The 22,105-nt window shown below is 35.6% G+C and overlaps 3 protein-coding genes across 4 annotated transcripts; 1 reads left to right on the top strand and 2 right to left on the bottom strand.

Annotated features, from left to right (window-relative positions):
* Positions 1-11,095: 11,095 nt before the first annotated feature.
* On the top strand, positions 11,096-13,231 carry LOC105791888 (pentatricopeptide repeat-containing protein At1g31920). The gene has a single exon (XM_012620179.2). It carries the CDS (start codon positions 11,389-11,391, stop codon positions 13,204-13,206), a length of 1,818 nt encoding a protein of 605 aa, XP_012475633.2. The 5' UTR covers positions 11,096-11,388; the 3' UTR covers positions 13,207-13,231.
* A 181-nt stretch (positions 13,232-13,412) lies between these two features.
* LOC105791889 (uncharacterized) lies at positions 13,413-16,449 on the bottom strand. Its single transcript, XM_012620181.2, has 7 exons — positions 16,126-16,449; positions 15,456-15,670; positions 14,794-14,876; positions 14,498-14,584; positions 14,169-14,317; positions 13,931-14,062; positions 13,413-13,829 (listed from the first exon to the last, which is right to left on the bottom strand). The coding sequence occupies exons 2-7, from the start codon at positions 15,634-15,636 to the stop codon at positions 13,640-13,642; spliced, it is 822 nt and encodes a 273-aa protein (XP_012475635.1). The 5' UTR covers positions 15,637-15,670; positions 16,126-16,449; the 3' UTR covers positions 13,413-13,639.
* A 935-nt stretch (positions 16,450-17,384) lies between these two features.
* LOC105791887 (uncharacterized) lies at positions 17,385-20,064 on the bottom strand. Of its 2 annotated transcripts, XM_052635313.1 has the most exons (2): positions 19,584-19,727; positions 17,385-19,495 (listed from the first exon to the last, which is right to left on the bottom strand). In XM_052635313.1, exon 2 carries the CDS (start codon positions 19,452-19,454, stop codon positions 17,760-17,762), a length of 1,695 nt encoding a protein of 564 aa, XP_052491273.1. In that variant the 5' UTR covers positions 19,455-19,495; positions 19,584-19,727; the 3' UTR covers positions 17,385-17,759. The 2 variants fall into 2 exon arrangements, with proteins under 2 accessions (XP_052491273.1, XP_012475632.1); XM_012620178.2 differs by having other exon boundaries at positions 17,385-20,064.
* Positions 20,065-22,105: the final 2,041 nt, after the last annotated feature.

Here is a 22,105-nt window from a genome sequence, read left to right on the forward strand (position 1 = left end):
TTTGGGAGTTGGGACCTTATATATTCACATTTTTAATTAAACAATATATTATAAATTTACATTTGATTATATCTAAATTAATTCATAACATGGATTCAAATAATCCTCTAATTATATTTTATCTCTCCTTCAAATCACTCCAAAATAGATTATAAAGTTGTAGATTGCCATTAGAAATTAATTACCTTTTTGAAAATTAAAAAATATTTTTATATTTTAAAATATTAATTAATTGTTGACGTGGCAATCCACATGGATATCACGTCAGCAAAGTTAACCAATGTTAACTTTTTCATGCAATTTACCAATAAAGGCCTATTTTTGTAAAAAAAATTACCGAAATGGGCCCTCTATTTCATTATTTACTGGAATTGACCATTTTCCGCGAAATCGCGTCCCACGTCGACTGATGTCGTCAGGTATCGTCGAGAAATCGGCGTCACGTAAGCTCGAGATGCTTACGTGGAAGGAAATCGCTCCCTCAAGGACGCAATTTCCTTCCACGTAAGTATCTCGCGCTTACATGGACGCGATTTCCTCCCGCGCGTGAACAGTACCCAACGGTCAAAAATTTGACCGTTGCCCCCCCAACGGTAAAAAAAAAACTATAAATACCCCCACCCCTTTTTATTTTTTCACAAACAAATCCTCTCTCATATTTCCTCTCAATTCCTCTCAATTTCTTTCCAAAACTCTCTCAATTTCCTTCCAAAATTCTCTTAAATCCATATTTAATTTCAATTTCCTCTCAATTTCCTTCCGAAATTCTCTTAATTTCCTTCCAAAATTCTCTCAAATCCATATTTGATTTCAATTTCCTCTCAATTTCCTTTTTTAAAATAATTTTAATTTTTTTATATTTTTATAAATCGTAAAAATTTGTCCGATTTCATCAATGGCCGCATCATTGACTCGTCTTGATAAGCATCACATATCGGTAGAACAAATGAAAATGGTAAGTGTTAAATTTAATTTTTAAATATTATTTAAGAATTTTTTATTTATGCATTTTTAGATAATTATTAATTTGTTATTTGTTATAAAAGGAGGTAGATCGGGTATTGGAATGCAATATTCGGAATATGCATGCTCCTCCATCACCGTTGGTAGAGAACTACCTGCGGGAAGCGAGTTTCTGGCACGTGGCAACGGTAGGCCGGGGATGCAAGTTGTACCCGAAACTGATCAGCGCGTTCATCGAGAGGTGGAGACCCGAGACACACAAATTCCATCTTCCATGTGGAGAGTGCACTATCACTCTAAAAAATGTCCATCTGCAATTGGGATTGCCGGTGGACGGGCACCCGGTCACCGGGTCTGCCCAATCTAACAATTGGGAGGCGGTGTTTTACGAGCTTTTGGGCGCAATTTCGGATAAAATGGAGGGAGGTAAGGTCGAGATGGGCTGGTTACGTGACACATTCCCTGATCTGAATGAAGATTCAACTGAAATTGAAAGAATCTGATATACTCGGGCATACATTCTTCAAATAATTGGAGGTTATCTGATGCCTGACACGTCACGGAGCTGCGTACATCTAAGATGGCTGCTGAAACTCGTTGATTTTAGAGCAGCTGATGAATTAAGTTGGGGGTCTGCTGTCTTGGCTACATTATATCGGGAGATGTGTGGGGCGACGCGACTGAGGAGAGCCAAAATCAGAGGTTGCCTGTCACTACTGCAGTCATGGGTACGATTTTGATTTCCATTTCTACGTCCTCGACTGAACCACCCATATACATTTCCACTCATAACGAGGTAAATTTTATATTACATTTTACAATTATTATGTAGATTTTTAAAAATAAAAGTATGCTAAAAATTTATATAATTAGGTGGAACCATCCGGCAAGTTATGCTCGATTACCGTCCACTCTTGAAGATATACGGCTTCTATTGGACCAACTATTGAAGGTATAAGTATTATTGCAAATAGATATTTCCATACATTCGCTAGTCAATTGGTATTTAGTATTTAGTATTTAGTATTATTATGTATATAACTAATATTTCTATCATGTTCATATAGTTTGAATGGACACCATACGAGGATCCGGCAATTCGGCAGTAATTTTGGAAGAGTTCTTACAAAATCCAAATGCCTGGCACGTGAAAGTCGTGTTGATCAACTACGCAACTGTAGAGCCGCACCAGTCAGACAGAGTGCTACGACAGTTTAGATGTAGACAACCGATTCCCGTGGATCCTGAGGAGTTTGACGAGCAACACAAAATCGACCTTCAGCAATTGAATACGGATCGGCCGAGATACTGGTCTAGGTACATAGATATGTGGGGAGATCGGCATGAATATATACCTACTCGGGAAGCAACCATCGTTCCGGAGTTAATGTGTGTTCCAGAATACATGTCATGGTTTAGGTTCCATGGCAAGCCATATTTACTGACGCCAGTGCAGAGGCAGTGGCAAATACGTGTCGAAAGGGAAAGGCGCGGGCCTCTAAATCCAAGACGACGAAGGCAGCTCAACGAGGCCCAGATGTTCACCTGGCGCATCATCAGCAGCCATGCAATCACCAGGCCCAACGAGAGCACCGAGCCAGTCACCCGACGCAGCAAATCAACCGATGATACCCACGCAACCGCCTTTTCAGATGATTCCAGGTGCGTTTCCTAACCCTTATATGTACCCTTACCCTTATATGTATCCTTTTTCGAGTCCTATGGCAGGTTGGAGCCAAATGCCCGTTTCAGCTCCATTTCCTGTTATGCCGAGTGGATCGCTGATGCATAAGCCAGCGGCGCACGAGGGATCACAAGGGGGTCCGTCGGGGAGCTCTCTTTTTTACCAATCCCCACCAACGTATGGGTTTCAAACACCGTCGCCGTTTCTAATGCAAACACCTCTACATACACTATTCTTTGAAGGTGGATCATCGTCCCAAGTCTGACAACCAGATGCCGAACCGGAAGAACCAGAAGCCCCACCGGAGGAACAACAACCACCGCCAGAAGCTAGAGAAAGGAGGAATCCAACAGAATCACGATACCGCCATGTGGCAATCGAATCCCGCATAGACATTGATTGTCAGATTTAAATTTATTTGTACAAATATTTTGAATATTTTGATATTATTTTATGTAAAAAATAGAAATTTTTGAGTTATTTTGATATTATTTGATGTAATAAAATAGAAGTTTATCCTAACCCTAACCCTAACCAAACTTTATTAAAAACACTAACCCTAACCAAACTCAATTAAAAACCCTAACCCTAACCTAACTTAATTAAAAACCCTAACCCTAACCTAATTTAATTAAAAAACCCTAACCCTAACCTAATTTAATTAAAAACCCTAACCCTAACCCTAACCTAACTTAATTAAAAACCCTAACCCTAACCCTAACCTAACTCAATTAAAAACCCTAACCCTAACCAAACTCAATTAAAAACCCTAACCCTAACCAAACTTAATTAAAAACCCTAACCCTAACCTAACTCAATTAAAAACCCTAGCCCTAACCAAACTTAATTAAAAACCCTAACCCTAACCTAACTTAATTAAAAACCCTAACCCAAACCAAACTCAATTAAAAATTGTAACCCTAACCAAACTTAATTAAAAACCCTAACCCTAACCTAATTTAATTAAAAACCCTAACCCTAACCTAACTTAATTAAAAACCCTAATCCTAACACTAACTCAAGTGATAATTTCACTAACCCTTAATAATTTTATATAATTTGATAATTTCACTAACCATTAATAATTTTATATAATTTCATAATTTCACTAACCATTAATAATTTTATATAATTTCATAATTTCTCTAACCATTAATAATTTTATATAATTTGATAATTTCACTAACCATTAATAATTTTATATAATTTCATAATTTCACTAACCATTAATAATTTTATATAATTTCATAATTTCACTAACCATTAATAATTTTATATAATTTCATAATTTCACTAACCATTAATAATTTTATATAATTTGAGTTAATACAATTTATCAATGAATAATTGTACAAAGTTAATTTTTTTACAAATACATTCAACTATTACGATTAGGGCATGATCGACTTGTATGGCCTGGATTCCTACACCATCCACACTACTTTGTTTGACTGGTTGTTTCTCGGATATCCATATTGTTACGTATTCTAGTCGAACAAGGTCGACCCTTTGGTTTGCGACGTAAATCTCTATCCGGTAACAGCTTAAAAGGAGCAAGAGATACGGGCAGCCACTTACGTTCATCTGGGACCGGTGGGAAAACGTGTCTCCAGACGTTGTGCATGTTTTCTAATTTGTACACTTCGTCCACATAACTCATCGGATCCAGACGGAGTTTCTGACAAGCTGCAATAACATAAGCGCGTGGATATCGAAGTGCATCAAACTTCCCACAGTCACAAGTCCTATTCCGCAAGTGTACACGATATTGCCCGCCAACAACACCTTGGTGCGGTCTGTCAAACTCTGTCACGCGAAACCATAAATTGTCTCGATCATGACACACTGTGTACATGATGTTTGCCCTCGCCTTGGCCTTGTTTATTTCTTGAACTACCTTACTGCACCATACATGGCCTCCCTGCATCTGGCTTGCATAACCTGCTGCTCGTTTTGGAAATAGCGCTGCCAAATGAAAATATGTCTCCCGCACAACTGATGTTATCGGTAGATGGTGCGTTCCTTTAAGAACAGAATTTATGCATTCAGCCAGGTTCGACGTCATATGGCCATATCGTAGGCCGCCGTCGTATGATTGTGACCACTATTCGAAACGTATGTTACAAAGGTAGTCCGCCCCTTCTGCGTAAATTAAACGTAAAATTGCCAACATCTCGTGAAAACGATCTTTATTTATTTCATACCCTGCCAATATAAGATCATAGCGAATAATTTATACCACTTCTACCAATAAAACTAATTCAAATTGACAAACGAAATAACACAGATATAGACTAAATACCCATGTTGGTCACTTGTCGTCGTTCGCTCTTAGATGGATATTGCCTGTAGTAGTTCGAAGCAACGTGTCTTAGGCAATATCTATAGTGTATGCGCTGCCATAAGCTTCCCTCTCAATCAAATGCAGCTAGAATACCGGCGCCCCGATCTGAAATAACACAGATATCAGGTTGGGGGCAGACATGCCTCCTTAACCTATAGAGAAAGAAATCCCAGTCATCAGACGACTCCCCCGGTGTTATTGCAAATGCAATTGGAAGAATTCTCCCACCGCCATCCTGTGCCACTGCAAGCAATAGTCGATGAGTATACCTACCGAACATGAAGGTACCGTCAATTTGTACCAATGGCTTGCAGTATGGAAATGCGTCTCGGTATTGCTTAAAGGTCCAAAACAGGCATTTGAACACTTGGCATCCACGTAGCAATTGGCCATTGTAGTACGCATGTTCCGTTTCAAAGTCTGTGATGGCACCTAGGACGTATCTCTCTAGCACCTGACACCACTGCCATATTTCATTATATGAGGCGTCCCACCCACTATGCATCTTCTCCAACGCCTTTTGCTTAACTATCCAAGCCTTGCGGTAAGAGGGCGTGTACCCCATTTGGCTATGGATATTGGCAATTAACACCGGTACTGAAGTCCTAGGATCTGCTTTTATTGTGGGCAGTATTAAGTTAGCTAACATAGCTGAATCCATTTTGGGATGATCTTGTGAAACACCTATAAAGGGAGTACATTAAATAATGTAACATTGCATAATAAAAGTATTATTCAGATACCATCAATATTGTACCTGCAGCACATGTATGTGGACCTTTGTACTTTTTTATCTCCCACAACCCTGTCCTTTTCCTTAACGAGGCGTAGATTTTCCATGAACATGTGCCGTCTTGCACCGCACACTTCGCCTCAAACTTATCAGATTTTGATTTAACGACGTGGTAGTTAACGCCGTTTTTGATGCTATGTTGTTTCAAAGCACCAATAAAACTATCCTTGTTGGTAAACTGATTACCAACTTCAAGTTCACCGAAATCTACCCCCGAACTTATACGATTACGTGACCAGTGTGGTAGATCTGGAAACTCTAACGCATCATCTACAGACAGATCGAAATTATGCATGTGGGCTGGAGGTGAGTATGCTCTGAGTCATGGATTTTCTTCCTCATCTGAACTCCTTTCAGCATCTTCAGCTTCTGTTGGAATAGGCTCCGATTAAGAAAATAAGCCAACTTCTGCACCATTCGGCCCGGGCTCTCGAGGTGGATCCACATCGGAGTCATCTTCTAACCCACAATCATCTGCAGCGTATGAGGTCCCCTCACCGGTTGACGTCGTAGGGAGTACGTCATCCCTTCTTCTGGGCATTTCATAACGTCCCCAATTGGATGTAGATGGCCACCCACTAGAACTTGATGCCGTTCCCCAGTACGTATTTTCAGCATCAAACGTCGAGCCACCGACGCACATGTCCCATCTACCGATAGAGTGTCTCGCAAGGGATGTGCATTTGACATCGCTACCGAACATGGGTTGTTCTGAATTTTGTAACCTGCTAACCGAGTGTCGGTCAGGGGTCGTGTATACATCTCGAACACCAGTCGCAAGTACATCAGTTGGCGATGTAAATTGCACATATAACTCAATATAAAGTGCTCCATTAGCAAGATGAGTCTGCACCATTACCTCCAAGCTACGAGCACATTTTATGTCGAACGAGTCATATGTCACCGGATCAACGAAGAACAAAATTGATACGTCATGGACAAAACTTTCATTGGCGTCGTTTCGAAAATTTTACACCTAATTCTTTTACGAAGTTCTGTCAAATCTATATTCTGGTTAAAAACCAGTCGCACCGTATTCTCCGACAAAAAAATAACACCATTCTCGGTGTGGCAAACCTCACCATCGTAATAAATAACAGCACTAATACGTTCACTCATATTTGAAACTCTAACTTTCTTAGCCTCTCTAAATTGTTTCATTGTGACTTATGCATTCGAGAACATTATATGCCTAATTTATAGCCTCATTAAAACATGCTATCAGAGCAAAAGCGGCACCACGAGGCCGCGATTTCACAAATTCTTCTCAAATAGCATCCTGCTAGAAGTGATTTTATACTATTTGGTCAGAAAAGTCAAAAAAAAATTATTTCTTACATGACCTACTGTAGCAAAAGCGCGTCCACGAAGCCGCAATTTCACAAATTCTTCTCAAATAGCATCCTGCTAAAAGCGATTTTATACTATTTGCTCAGAAAAGTCAAAAAAAAATTATTTCTTACATGACCGACTGTAGCAAAAACGCGTCCACGAGGCCGCGATTTCACAAATTCTTCTCAAAGAGCATTCTGCTAAAAGCGATTTTATACTATTTGCTCAGAAACATCAACTCGAAATTATTTCTTCCAGGATCTAAAAACCCTAAAAAGCCTGAACCCTAAACCCTAAAAGCCAAAAAAACCTAACGTGGGAAAAACGGCAAAATCGCGTCCACGTCAACGCTATGTCGGGGTATGCGTCAGGAAATCGCGTTCACGTAAGCGCGAGATGCTTACGTGGAAGGAAATCGCGTCCTTGAGGGAGCGATTTCCTTTCACGTAAGCATCTCGCGCTTACGTGACGCTGATTTCGACGCTGCACTCGACATCGAGGTGACGTGGACGCGATTTCGCGGAAAATGGTCCATTCCAGTAAATAATTATATAGAGGGCCCATTTCGGTAATTTTTTACAAAAATGAGCTTTTATTGGTAAATTGCCCAACTTTTTCGTCTGTTTTTAGTGATTTGACAAACGATACAAACTGAAATACTAAAAAAGATAATAAAAAAATAAATAGATGGCTAAAATGATACTTCTTGTAAAGTTAAAGGGCCAATAAAATCGTTATGACTCACATATGATTTAGTTATAATTAGACTTGAACTTATGATTTTAAAGTTTGGAGGGCTTCAATCTTTTCTCATTGACATAAATTTATTTTCAAAAATTGTTATCAATTATAATTTGTTTTTATTCTGTTTTAGCTTTTTATTTTTATGCAAATACACATTAAATATTTAAATTTAAATTGTAATATAATATTAATTTTAAGATGAATTTTGTAATGTTTTAATCAATTTATTTTCCTTTCAAACCTTCTAACCAATTAACTTTACCTAAGTGATTTAATCAACTTGGTTCAAGGTTAATATATAATTCAATTGAATTGAATATAAATTTAAAATATTTAATTTTAATTGAAGCTAATATAATTTTTTTATTCAATAAAATAGATACATTTAATTTTATGGGATAAAATAAGATTTAGTTCTTGAATTTGGTAATTATTTCCAATTTGATCTCTGAATTTTTTTATCCATACAAGTCATTGAACTTGATAGTTTTTCTCAACTTAGTCCATGAACTTGGATTTTGTTAAGGTATGATGATGTGGCACTCTGTGATGCGGAACCCCGGATCTAGACACAAGAGAAACACAAATTAGAAATAAAAACGAGAATAAATAAAATTAGTTAAATAATAATAATAATAATAATAATAATAATAATAATAACAAAAGAATAGATTTGCCCTATGGAACCCTTGGTTAACTTGCAACCAAAAACGCCAATGATTGAGCGGCTCCCTACGAAACCCCTAGAAGAAGAACCTCTAGAAACACCGATGAACGGGAAGAAATTTGAATATTTGTAACTCCGAAATACCCTCAAAAGTAACAAACTCCAAACTAAATAGCAAGAGAAGAATCACTCTACTCTCAAAAATTTGCCTCACACAAATTTGGAAGAAAACAAATACTCTCTTTTTTATGTGTCTTTTCCAATGTGTAGAAAACAAGCCTATTTATAGACAAGTTACAAGAGTAATTGAATCCTAATAAAACTCTTTAAAATTATCTAAGAAAATAAATAAATAATAACCTAACCAATAAAATTACTTAACTCATAAATGATGTGTCCCAACCAATGAGAATTAAGTAAATAATAATAATAATAAGATACATAAAAGATTAATCCACCAATTTATGGGCTTTCACTATTCCAAGATTGGTCCAGTGAATTGCATTCTCGTATTTGTCAATGTCACGAACATGATGAATTAAATTTGTAGCAACAAAGTCTTGGGCAAAAGCATTCATCTTTGATTTTAATTGTCGTGTCTTGCTTCGAGTGATTGGACCACTAGGAAAAACAACCCCTTGAGTGTCACCTCCTTGGCTCGTATCACTCTGAAACTATGTCACATTATCATTTGAATTTTAAAAATAAAATCTTATGATTTCTTTATTTTTTGTATTTTTTAGAGTTTATTTATATATTTTTAATTTTCAAATGATGGTGAAATACAATTTTAAAATGTCATGTCATCACTCTTGAACATAATTCAAGTTCAATGATCAAATTGAGAAAAATTGTCAATTCCAATATTAATGTGGACAAAAAATTCAAGACCGACTAGGAAAAAGTTGTCAAATTAAGAGTCTAAATATTGTTATATCCCTTAATTTTATATCACGTGATTAAAATGTTATTATTTTGTAATTAAAACTAGAGAAATGAATAAACTAAATAGAGAATACATAGATAAACAATAATTTTAATAATAAAGATATAAATTGTAGTTTTATTTAGAATTTGCTTAACAAATAGATTTGGGTTTAATTTTTTTCAAATATGAGGAAAGTATTTAGCATTTGTGAAATCATAGATAAATGTATTTTACACTAAACTCGAGAAAAATAAATTCTTTTCAACAATCACATTAAATCTGATTAAACTCAAAATCAAACTAATTAGATCTCCTAATACTACTTTTGACAAGATTTGGTCTTTTATGTTTCCTTTTTTTTTCCCCCCCTTTCGTCTAAAGTAACAGTGAAAGCACCAAACCATTTTGTTTAAAGCTTAAGACCTTTACCTAAACTAGTCCTTCTTCAACCATTGAGTCGAAGGTTTGAGTTGAGAATTCTATCATCTTTTTTCTTTTTGAATATAAGATTTGTATCATTTTAAAATGAATGTAGTTCCGAAATTTTGTTTCACAATAAGTTTAGCTTATACGGTGTTTTTGTGGAGCCTAAAATGGTGGTCGATCAATTCTATACGCTTAAATTATATATTCAACAATACTTAATTAAGAGATCTTCTTGCTTTCTTTCTGCGATCTTTTTAGAAACATTAGCCTATAATACGTTGTATCTATGGTTACTTTTCAGAATATTACATATTGGGTTTTATTATTAATTATCTTAATGAGTATTTATATATATGCTTTCTTTTTAACATTATTCTCATTATAAATTCTCATCATATTTGTTCTTTTTTATACAATATCTAGATTTACTCATAGTCCCTCCCCAACTCTTAAGGAGGATAATACACTTCAGCGCACTCAAACTCACGTTTTTATTTGTTCTTTTTTATACAATATCTAGAATTATTCATAGTCCCTTCCCAACTCTTAAATAGGAAGATAATACACTTCAGCGCACTCAAACTCACGTCCTCCTGTACTTATAACAATGTCGATATCAATTGAGCTAACACTCAATCCATATATTTTTTTTTATTGTTACAAATTTTGAGAAGAGGATAAGTTGTCAAAGTTTGAATATTTGCTATTGATACTAATGAACAACCTTATCACTCCAACTGTGACTTTGTTGATGAATATAAATTTTTAGTGCCTAGTTTCAAAAACGATATAAATATATATATGCAAAAATATATGTGCATCATACTTTATTATAAATTTAGAAGCCCTGAGTCCCAATATATTTTACAAATATATGGGCTTGGGTTGGATTCCTAGAACCTCCTAGGATTTATCAAGTTCATCTGCCCTCATGTAAAATGGGCATAAAATCCTGGCCTTAGTATGTATGGGCTTCAACACTAAAATCCAATTATCTCCCAGGCTTTGGGGAGTTGATGATATTTTTCATAAGGCTTAAGTGAGATGGATGTATATATGCAGGGGTCATGTAGGACTTGTGGTTGTGGCTGCTGCTCTTGGTTTACTTGGCCCCTGGTGCTGAGATGGCAAACTATGATAGGCCCTGTAAACTCGAAGAAGGAATCTAATGAAGCCAAGCTCTCCCTAAACATTATCCTATCCAGAATCTACTCCTCCATAATCTGACCTTTGCTTTTCTGGCTGGGATTCTCTTCTCAATCTCATGGATCACATTCAAACTCTTCTCTCACTACTTCCAAACCTCCTGCTCCCATTCCATTCTCCTTTCACTTTTCCTCTCATTTCACTCCTACTACATACTATAGTCTCAAATTCTTTGACCTTTGTGCCAATCTCCTTACACACCCCAAAGGTCCATAGATTTCACCTTCTGTCATATTATGTTTTCATGTTATTCCACATGGCATTACTTTAGATTGGTAAATCATGATGTGTAGATAAAACTATGGCTGGGACTTCAGTCCTTCAGCAGACCAACTTCTTTTCACCGCCTGCAGATCCACCACAATTCTCCGAGTTGAATTTGAGGTTGAAGGAGCAACAGTGCTTATCTCTCCTCAAGAGGTGCAAGAACTTGGAAGATTTCAAGCAAGCTCATGCCCAGATCATCAAATGGGGTTTCTTTTGGAACTCCTTTTCTGCAAGCAATCTGGTGGCTGCATGTGCTCTCTCAGATTGGGGTAGCTTGGACTATGCCTGTTCCATTTTCCAACAATTCCATGAACCCGGTACTTTTGAATTCAATACCATGATCAGAGCTCATGTCAAAGACATGAACTTTCAGGATGCTTTAGTTTTTTATTATGAGATGCTTGAAAGAGGAGTTGAGCCTGATAATTTCACTTATCCTGCACTTTTCAAGGCATGTGCCTGGTTAAAGGCAAGAGAGGAAGGAATGCAAATTCATGGGCATGTATTTAAGTTTGGGTTTGAAAGTGATCTTTATGTACAAAACAGTTTGATCAATATGTATGGCAAATGTGGGGAGATACAACATTCTTGTGCAGTTTTTGAGCAAATGGATGAAAAGAGTGTTGCTTCTTGGAGTGCTATTATTGCAGCAAATGCTAGTTTGGGAATGTGGTATGAGTGTTTAATGGTATTTGGGAACATGAGTAGTGAGGGATGTTGGAGGCCTGAAGAAAGCACACTAGTTACTCTGCTCTCTGCTTGTACTCATTTGGGTGCTTTGGATTTGGGGAAATGCACACATGGGGCATTACTGAGGAACATTAGTGAACTCAATGTCATAGTTCAAACCTCATTGATAGACATGTATGTCAAATGCGGGTATTTGGAGAAAGGTTTATCACTCTTTAAGAAGATGACCAAAAGGAACCAAATGTCCTATACTGTAATGATTTCAGGGCTTGCCATGCAAGGACATGGTGAAGAAGCTCTAGGGATATACTCAATGATGCTAGAAGAAGGTCTGGACCCGGATGATGTAGTCTATGTGGGCGTATTAAGTTCTTGCAGTCATGCTGGCCTTGTTGATGAGGGCTTCAATTGCTTTGATAGAATGAAATCTGAGCATGGAATAGAACCAACAGCTCAGCATTATGGTTGCATGGTAGACCTCATGGGAAAAGCTGGGATGATCAATGAAGCTCTTGAGTTCATCAACAGCATGCCTATCAAGCCCAATGATGTGGTCTGGAGAAGCCTTCTTAGTGCTTGTAGAGTTCATTGTAACTTGGAAATCGGAGAGATTGCAGCCAAGCATCTATTCGAGTCAAACTCGCAGAACGCCGGTGACTATGTGATACTGTCGAATATGTATGCACGAGCTGAAAAGTGGGTGGAGGTGGCTAAAATTCGGACGGAAATGGCTAGAAAAGGTTTCAACCAAGTACCGGGATTTAGCTTGGTTGAAGTTGGAAGAAGAATCCACAAGTTTGTCTCGCAAGATACATCTCATCCTCGATGCGGAAATGTCTATGAGATGATTCACCAGATGGAATGGCAGTTAAAATTCGAGGGTTATTCCCCGGACACGTCTCAGGTATTGCTTGATGTTGACGAAGAAGAGAAGAGGCAGAGATTGAAAGGTCATAGTCAGAAGCTAGCCATTGCATTTGCACTCATCCATACGTCTAAAGGCACACCTATAAGAATAGCTAGAAACCTCAGGATGTGCAGTGACTGTCATACGTATACCAAACTAATATCCATCATCTATGAACGTGAAATTACCGTAAGAGATCGTAATCAGTTCCACCATTTTAAAAATGGAACTTGTTCTTGTAGGGATTACTGGTGAAGCGATAAACTTTTCATTATCAGGATTTTGATTCTTTCTTCTGCCATGAATTGCCATTTCCTTCTGCATTAAACTCTATACATGATAGTTGTTATACAACCAAAAAAAAAAGTTATTTTAATCAAATTTCTCTTGCAAACAATTGTATTTCTGGGAAAAATGGAGCCAAGATCGGTGCAGAACTCACATGGTGAGGAATGCAGCCATAAATCAAATGATTTTCAATCATATATTAAGAAGAAAGTTGCCAATCCATATGAAAATAGTTCTAAAAATTGATGCAAGTATTGTAAATCAGTCCGAATCGAAGTTTTCCTCTCTGCTTTTTTCTTTCAAATTCAATGGTCTTCCATGGGCCCTAAACGTTCAAGATGAATACTCAAACCAGTTTAACGAGAGTTTTACAGAAAAATTAAATCAGAATGGTTTAGCCTTAGGGCTTTACATGTTCCCTGATAAACTGTTCTACCTGTGCTACTTCCCCCTTCAAACCTGAAGCATCTGCAACGGTAACCGCATTTCTACACTGAGTGAATGAAAATACTTCTCCCGATACTCCGAGAGTGACGTCATTTGAAATATCAGCTGCTGATATTGCACTTCTTGATGCCCGCAGTTTCTCACTATAAAAATGGTAAAAACAGACAAATTAAGTATAAATGACATGCAAAATATAATTACAGAAATATAGAACATATAGAGAGAAACAAACTAGTGATCGTACATTTCCTTTTCTATTTGCTTTCTGATGAACTCCTTGGTATGTGCAGTCACTTTATCGGATTTATTGCAACAGATAAGAACTGGAATTTTCTTCTTAACCACACTGGCCTTGGTCAGAATATCATACAGATATCTGTTACACAAAAGCGAAAATCGTATCTAACATACTTCTTGGTAATCAGAAAGCAAAAGGAAGAGAATTGCAAGTGTAGCATATGCATTATCGTAGCTATTCTTACTCTGAAACTGAAGGGCAACTTGGTAAGAACTCCACAGCATCCACAACAAACACAATGCCAGCTGCTTGAGGCAAGAATTCGTCCAGTTTGGGCCGAAGACGAGAATGACCAGGAACATCAACAAGATGAATCGACTTGATTTTTCCCTTCTATTAAATGATAGATTTATTAGAAGTGAGGGAGAGAGAGAGGATGTGGAGTCAGTTAAATACGGGACAATGATCCAAAAGTACCAATCAATGACAACAGAATGAAATAAGATGCCATATGCCACATAGGAAAACAGAAAGCATAAACTAACTTCAGAAATGCAAGTTAAGATGAATTACCTTATTACTTTCAGAGTTTAGCACGAAAGTGCCCTCATTTGGTTCCATGGATGTAACAGTACCCTGATGTGAGGAACCATCACGAAGCTGACATGGGAATAATGTCAGGAAAGTTATGAGTAGCGACAATATCACATTTCTAAGCATTTCAACTATGCTAAAAACTTAGGACATCAGAATACCTATCTAATAGTATATTGTACGTTCCACAGCCATACAGGACATCACTAGAAGAATTTAATATTTCAGATTTTAAGAGTTTGGAAAGGAACAAAGCAAATAATGGAGCTGTGTACCACATAGAAAAGAACTGTTTTACCGCTCCCACTAAGGCCTGTGAGTACTATGGTATTTGATTTAGTGCGCTTGAACAAGCGGACTGCAAGACAAAGAGTGAGGAAAAGGTAAGTAAATATAACTCAAACTCCAAATGGGAAACTGATTATATCATAATATTGCCTAAAAAGGAAATCTCATAGAATGCTAAATCATTACCTTAAGCCATTTCACCCTAATAGGGTTTAAACTAACGTCTTTTTTAAATGGGAATTCATTAAATTAAAAGCATGATAAGAAACTTCAAGGTAATATATCTTGTATATTTATATCAGTCTAAATAGGTTTTTATCAAGATGATAATCTAAATGCTTATGCATTGAGCAACTGACCAAATCCAACAACCATTTGTTAGATAAATAATCAATTATTAACTTCAAAATCTAACAATTCACACATGAAATAAAATTTAGAAAAATCCATACATCTTTTAAAAATAAATAAATAGAAAGGGTTTAATCACTTTTGCTACTATAAAAGAATGACATTTCAAATTCTTAAATGCATAAACCAAGAAGAAATATGAAAACTAAGGAAAATACTACTGCCTAATTCTTGAAGAAACAAATAATAAACAGAATTTCTATTCCAAGATCATTATTAATAATCAATGCGGATTTACTGGAGAAAAGCAAGAGGGTAGATATGAACAAGACAGCAATAGCAGCATAGAGTTGAATTGGGGGTATTTGATCCAAATATTCAATTGCTTGATGCAACCACTGCTCCAGTTGAATCTTCCATGGCTCCAATTGAATCTTCAACTGCTCTAATTGATCCTTCCACTGCTCCATCCCTTCCATCGCTTGAGTTTCAGGTTATATGGGATATGAAAACCTAGAAAACGCAAAACCCAGATTCAAAAATTAATTCTTTTTCTGAATCCTGAATTAAGAGGTTTCTAAAAGGCAAGGAAGTTTGTCTGGTTCAAGGCTAGACATTGTCTTTTCTCTTGGTAAAAAGCTTAGTTTTTCTTTAGAGCAAGACAGATTCAAAGTTTTAACATTCGAAAGTTGAAAATTTTTGGGTCATGTTCTCTTATACTCTACTAGAAATTGAAAGCAACAAAAAGGGTAGAAACCATTATAACCAAAGTTTTTGATTCAGTAGGAAAAGGATTAGCCAAATTGTGATTCAAAAATATTTTTAAAGAAGTGAGAAAAAGAAACCAAATCTCTAATGAGAAAAAAATTCGATTAAGATTAGAGAAAAATCCCAACTTTAAGTATCAACTCACAATTTCATTCAAATGGAATTTAGATATCAAAGTTGTAAAAAAAAAAAATACATACCTCTAACGTATTTCTCTTCTCGCAGAGAAAAAAGAAAAATAAAAAGTTTTCTTTTCTCTTTCTTCAGCTAATGGAAAAATTGAAGAACGAGTGAACTGAGGGGAAAAGAAAAATTAATCGCAGTATCGAATTTAACGGCTCGAAATCAAAGTACCAAATCTGACGGTCAAAAATGACTGAGCTAAAGAAACAGGTTAAAAAATTTCCCTGTAATACACGGTGTAAAAACCTTGACCGATGAAGAAATTTCGACCTCGAAGCTGAAAACTCTCCCCTCGATCATGTTTAATTTGAGAATTCATTTCAATCCAAAGCAAAACAGGCTGTTTCTTTTATTCTATGGATCCTGTTTGACTGAAAAAACAGATCTCTAATTCCATTATCAGCCTTGTTTATTTATTTATTTATTTTTACTAGTAGTGGTTTTTCCATTTTTATTTAACTAACAGGCATTAAATCATTAAAATTTCAGTGGGTCTTTTCCCTTTATTTTACACATCGTAAGAAAGTGTTGGATACGGCTCCCTACCACATTTATAGCTGCTAACTGTTGTATAGTATCTCCATGTTATGTTTTCTCTGGTTATTGGATCTTTTTTTTTTTTTTGTGCATCTAGCAATTCAAAATTTTGTGGTCAATAGAAATATTCATATCCGCAGCTTTTGTTTTTTTTTTACCAATGTTCCATTTGGATCAATGTAAAATCCTGCAATAAGCATTGGATGTCACTGAATACTGGGGAACTCTTCCAGCTTGTCCTTCATTTTCCTTTAAATGATGTTCCACCATCATCTCTCCCTGTTTATCAGCCTACAATTCCGAATCCCTTACTCAGACATATAGAGTAAGATGAGATGAACTAATAAGATACCTGCTTGTAGCTCAGATCCGGCATGAAATTTTTTACAAATCATAACCCTATTGGCAACTAATGTACCAGAAAAAATGAAAACCCGTCGACATGGCTTCATGAAGATTTTATTCAAAGTTACGGGAACCCCAGCTGCAGTAATGGGGAATCCTTCTCAAGCTGGATGTAGAGCAGAAATCATTTGCATGAAGACGCTTGAAGTAGCTATCTTCAGCCCAACAAAGTGCTTGTGCAGGTCATTGCATCCTTCTTTCATGCCGATGCCAAATTGGGAGTGTAGGGAGTCATTAATTCTTATATAATTTCTATCTGCGGGGTTCAAATTAAAAGGATGGATTCAACAAGGTCATCGCTAGTCCCATGGCAATGACATTCTAGCCTGTAGGATTTCTATTGCAATCAGCTTAAAAACCTTTGAGCATTGATACGTGAAGTTGAATCGTGAAAAGCAACTTACAGTCTTCCATTGTCCAAAATAAAAGATTATCAATACAAATGTATATCACTGAACTGCACTACTACAGCTATCCTCTACTTATCACAAAACAAATGCCTGCTTAACCATGTTAAAAAGTCATGAGTCGGTGGCAGTATTCACAGGTTATTTCTTCCTAGTAAGATCTATTGCAGTAGCTATTAATATATCTTGAAGAAATTATAAAGCAGCTAAAAAATTCATGTTTCTCTGCAGGGTACTTGCATCATAATGGATCCTCCACACTATAGGTAAGCAAAATCAGGTTTCTGAAATACATATCATCTTTAGCAGCCAATAGCAAGATCAGGAGGGACTGAAGCAGGATCAAGTTCCCAGCAGTCTTTCAAAAGATCAGGGACATCATCACCAGAAAGCTTCCGTGCAGGAATCTGATGTGAAAACAACCTAATGTCATCTTTTTCAAGCCATCTAATAGCCTGACATCCAATCTCCTGTCTCTTAAATACCGTCTTGAATCCATCAACTTTCTCAAGATATGCCATGCTCAATCCATGAACTTCACTATAAGTTGTTAAAAGCACAACTATGTCATAGCAGTGTTTATCTCTAGCTGAACGATTTCTTCCTGCTGCACCTAATTTAGCTTCATTATAAAGAACCCAAACTGAGCCCTTCCTCGGATAAATCCTATAAAATTCCTTTGCCGCCCTTTCACATTCTACCATGTGCGAAAAGATATTCAGAGAGTTAATTGAACTCTTCCTGGCGACCTTAAATCTCCCACAGGATACATGAAATCCCATTTCCTCCCAACTAATTAACTTGTCATCCCCATTATTCTGAGAGTCCAACCAACTCATCTTCACTTCAAACGGATTTACCGAAAACACTTCCTCAATCAAACCATAACGCCTAGGCATTCCATCATCATCATATATAGCCCACACTTGCCCTTTCTTAAAATTCCTCTCAGATCTATCTTTATAAAAATCATAGAAATCCAAATCCTCCACAGCCACAATTTCCATGTCCCTACTCTTGGAACTACGGCGCTTCTCAATGTCTGAATTCACTCTCTTCCTAGAAGTCCCTTGCTTGGTGAGCTCTGAATTTTGATTCTTCTTCCCATTCTCTTGAGTCTTAGTTTCAAAATCTACACTTCTTTTCTTAGTTGAACGTGTCATAATCCCCAAATTTACACTTGCCTGTGAAGGTCCCTGATTCTCAATCTCAAAACCCTTACTCTTCTCTGATGCCTTCGGTTTCTCATTCTTTGAAAGACTACTTTGTTTAGGTTCATCTCTCTCACTTTCCTTCTCCTTTTCACCTGCATCTTTCACCTTTTCTTTTTTATTCAACTTTTCCCGTCCTTGATTAGCCTTTTGCTTCATTTCCAACTGCATTTCCGCAAGTGTCATTGTCTCCTCTGCAACTTTTACCCTCTTTGACTTTGAGCTCTCCTCCATCTCATCATCTCCCACCTTCCCACCTACAGACCTTGCCAATATCTTCCCAACAGTACTCATCCTCCTTGAGCCTCTGCTCCTCAACCTCCCCACACCCCACTCACCACCATCCACTCCCTTCCCCACATCACCACTCTCTTCCTCCTTCAAATTCTCACCACTAGCTTGCCTCCTTGAGCCTACACTTCTAGTTGTCTCACCAGTACCCTTTCCCCCCTCCAACCCAACACCTTTGGGACCATCCATCTTCCTCTTCAACCTCTCACCTGGTTTAGAAGCCAAGACATCCTCCTCTCCCGTACTTTCACCATGACCATCATCTTCTCCATCAACCTCCACAGCCAAAAAGCTCTTCTTACAACTTGGGCAGACCAAATTATGCCCCAAATACATCTTTTCAAACTTATGCAACAACCTACAGCGCGAACAGGCAGTCCAAAATGTCTCACCAACAGCACCATTATTCCCTTCCAATCCATCAAGCCTTTCCTCCTGAATCCTAATCCTAAGCTTCATATCATATTCTTTCCTCCTAATCTTATCAGAAAACATCCTAAACCCTTCACCAACTAGCTTAAACGCTTCTTCACATCCTAAAAAAGGGTTCTTGTCAGGATGCAAAATCAAAGCTAGTTTTCTATACTGTTTCTTGATGGAGTTAAAGTGGGAAAAGGGTTCTACCTGGAGAATTTTATACCAATCGGGAGCATGTTTGGGTTTGGAAGCCGCCCGGAGAATCTTAAAGGCAGTGAGCATGGAGGAGATGCCTTCGAGGTTGGGACAAAGACGGTGGGCTTTCTTGGCATGTTTGAGAGCGGATTGGAGGTTTGAATTCTTGTATTTGGTTTCAGCTAGTGCTTTCAAGCGTTGTGCTTCTTGCTCTGCATCTGAGTGGGTCGTCATCTCTGAGACCGGTAGAGAATAAATTTTTTAGGTTAGGGGATGGCTTAACCACAGAGTTGTGGTTTTGTGTGTTTCGTCGGTTTGAGTTCTGTAACAAGGAATCGTAATGCCCCCTTTCTTTACTTTTTGATTTCCGATTTTTCCTGTTGGACAATAAGAAAAACAAATTAGAGCCAAAAATCAGCTAACCCCTTCCCCTCCTTTTCTTTTATCTATTAAAGAATCAGCTGAAAATTTTAGCTTTTTAAATGAGTAAAAGTGTTTTTTAGAGCCAAAAATTTTAAGCAAAGCCTGTTTGTTGAGCATAGCTTTATAAGCTAGAATTGCATTGAAAAATGATTAGTAATTTTGAAAATATTCATTTTAGACCTGGTGAATAATATTCAAATTGTTAATATTTTCATATATGAAAATAAATTTTAAATATTTTTAAGCAATTAACCAAAGAAGTGAAAATATCATATGCTGAAGAAATAAAAAGTAATTTAACTTCCCATTTGGGAAAAAATGCTTTTGAAAAATCAAAATTTTCTTTCAAATGTTATTTGTTTAGCATTATTTTTACTTCAAAAGTATTTTCATGTCAAAATGATTCTAAAAGCACTAGCCTAAGTTAATTTTAATAATTTTTTTATAAAAAAGTATTAAGGAATCTTTTAGTTTCACAAAATATAATTTACTAAAAGTTTTTTTTGTCTGCATTTGTTTTAATAGAAAATAACTTGATTAACGAAAAATAATTTATAGATCAATAGAAAATAATTCTTGTTCCAGTAAAATAATTTACCTTCTTTAAAAGCAAAAGACATTCCTTTATAAGTAATTTTATTATATTACTAATAAATTTTTAATTTTAAAATTATTTATAATAATTTCAATATTATTAAACATACATATTTAATTATTTATATTTAATAATATAATAATTTATTAAAATTTTATTTTAATAATAAATTTTAAAATAATATTCTTCATATATTATTGAAAAATATTTACTAATATTTTAATAATAAATATATGTTACAAATATAAGTATATTAATAATAAATATTTTATAGTATAAAGGTTAAAATATTTATAAGTCCATGTACTCCTTAAAATTTTAGAATTTAGTCCCTCTAATTTTATTTTCAGAATTTAGTTCCTCTAGTTTTAGATTTAAAATTAGGTCCAATTATTAACACCATTAATTTTTTGTTAATTTTGTTGATGTAATATTTTAAATAAAAAATCCACTTGGTAGTCATCTAACTAAAAATGATGTTATATTGAACTTGAATCTAACAAAATATGTTTAATAGTGTTAACAGTTGAACTTAAATTTAGAAATTTAAAAGGTGATTAAATTCTCAACAATAAAAGTACAATGACTAAATTTCAAATTTACTGAAGAGTACATGGACTCATGACATATTTTAACCTCATATAAATATGAATATTTTAATTATATTAATATGAGTATTTGTTTAAATAATGATTAATTTCATTTATACCTTACAACTCTAATGTATTAATATATACTCTCATATATGTAATTTGAATTAAGTTTCAATTAGGCATTATTTATTATTAAGTTTATAAATGATATTAATTATTACAAAATATTATCTTATTATAAAATATATTTCGATTGTCAAAAGGAAATTGTACTATAATATTTTGTAACATATGTATTTATGTCGTTTCAATTAACAAAGAACAACATTTAGAAAATGAGTTAGGAAAACTTGCTAAACAACGAAAAATATTTTATGCAAAATCATCTAAACACCAAAATATCACTTTTCCAAAAACTAATTATTTTCCGAAATAATTTTCCGGAAGTTATTTTCTATGAAATAAACGCAACTATAGTTACAGGAGTTGGATTGAATTTTGCTCTATCTACTTTAAAAAAGGTTAAATTAGTTATTCTAGATTGGATAAAAAGTAAACTAGTTCTTTTATTAAAAATTTCATTCATTTGTACTATTAAAAACTTATTCATGTACCAAAATGAAGCACATGTAGCACGTGACATTCACTATTTAGTTATTCCACCAACTATGCTAGTTTTTAATAATAGATGGATAATTTTTTTAACAAAATGACAAATTTGCTCATTGGTCTAATGTATAAGAATTAATTTACCTTTTTTTTTAGTAAAGAGGGCAAAATGCAATCTGACTCCTAATACAGAGACTTCTATGGTACTTTTATTGTTAAATTTGTCATTTATAACCACATATCTATACTTCTATTTAAGCTCTACCCAAGTTAATGTCACGAGTCAGCCGACACCAACTTAGTTAAGAAAATTA

This window comes from Gossypium raimondii, chromosome 8 (assembly GCF_025698545.1).
Source record: "Gossypium raimondii isolate GPD5lz chromosome 8, ASM2569854v1, whole genome shotgun sequence".
NCBI classification, from domain to species: Eukaryota; Viridiplantae; Streptophyta; class Magnoliopsida; order Malvales; family Malvaceae; genus Gossypium; species Gossypium raimondii.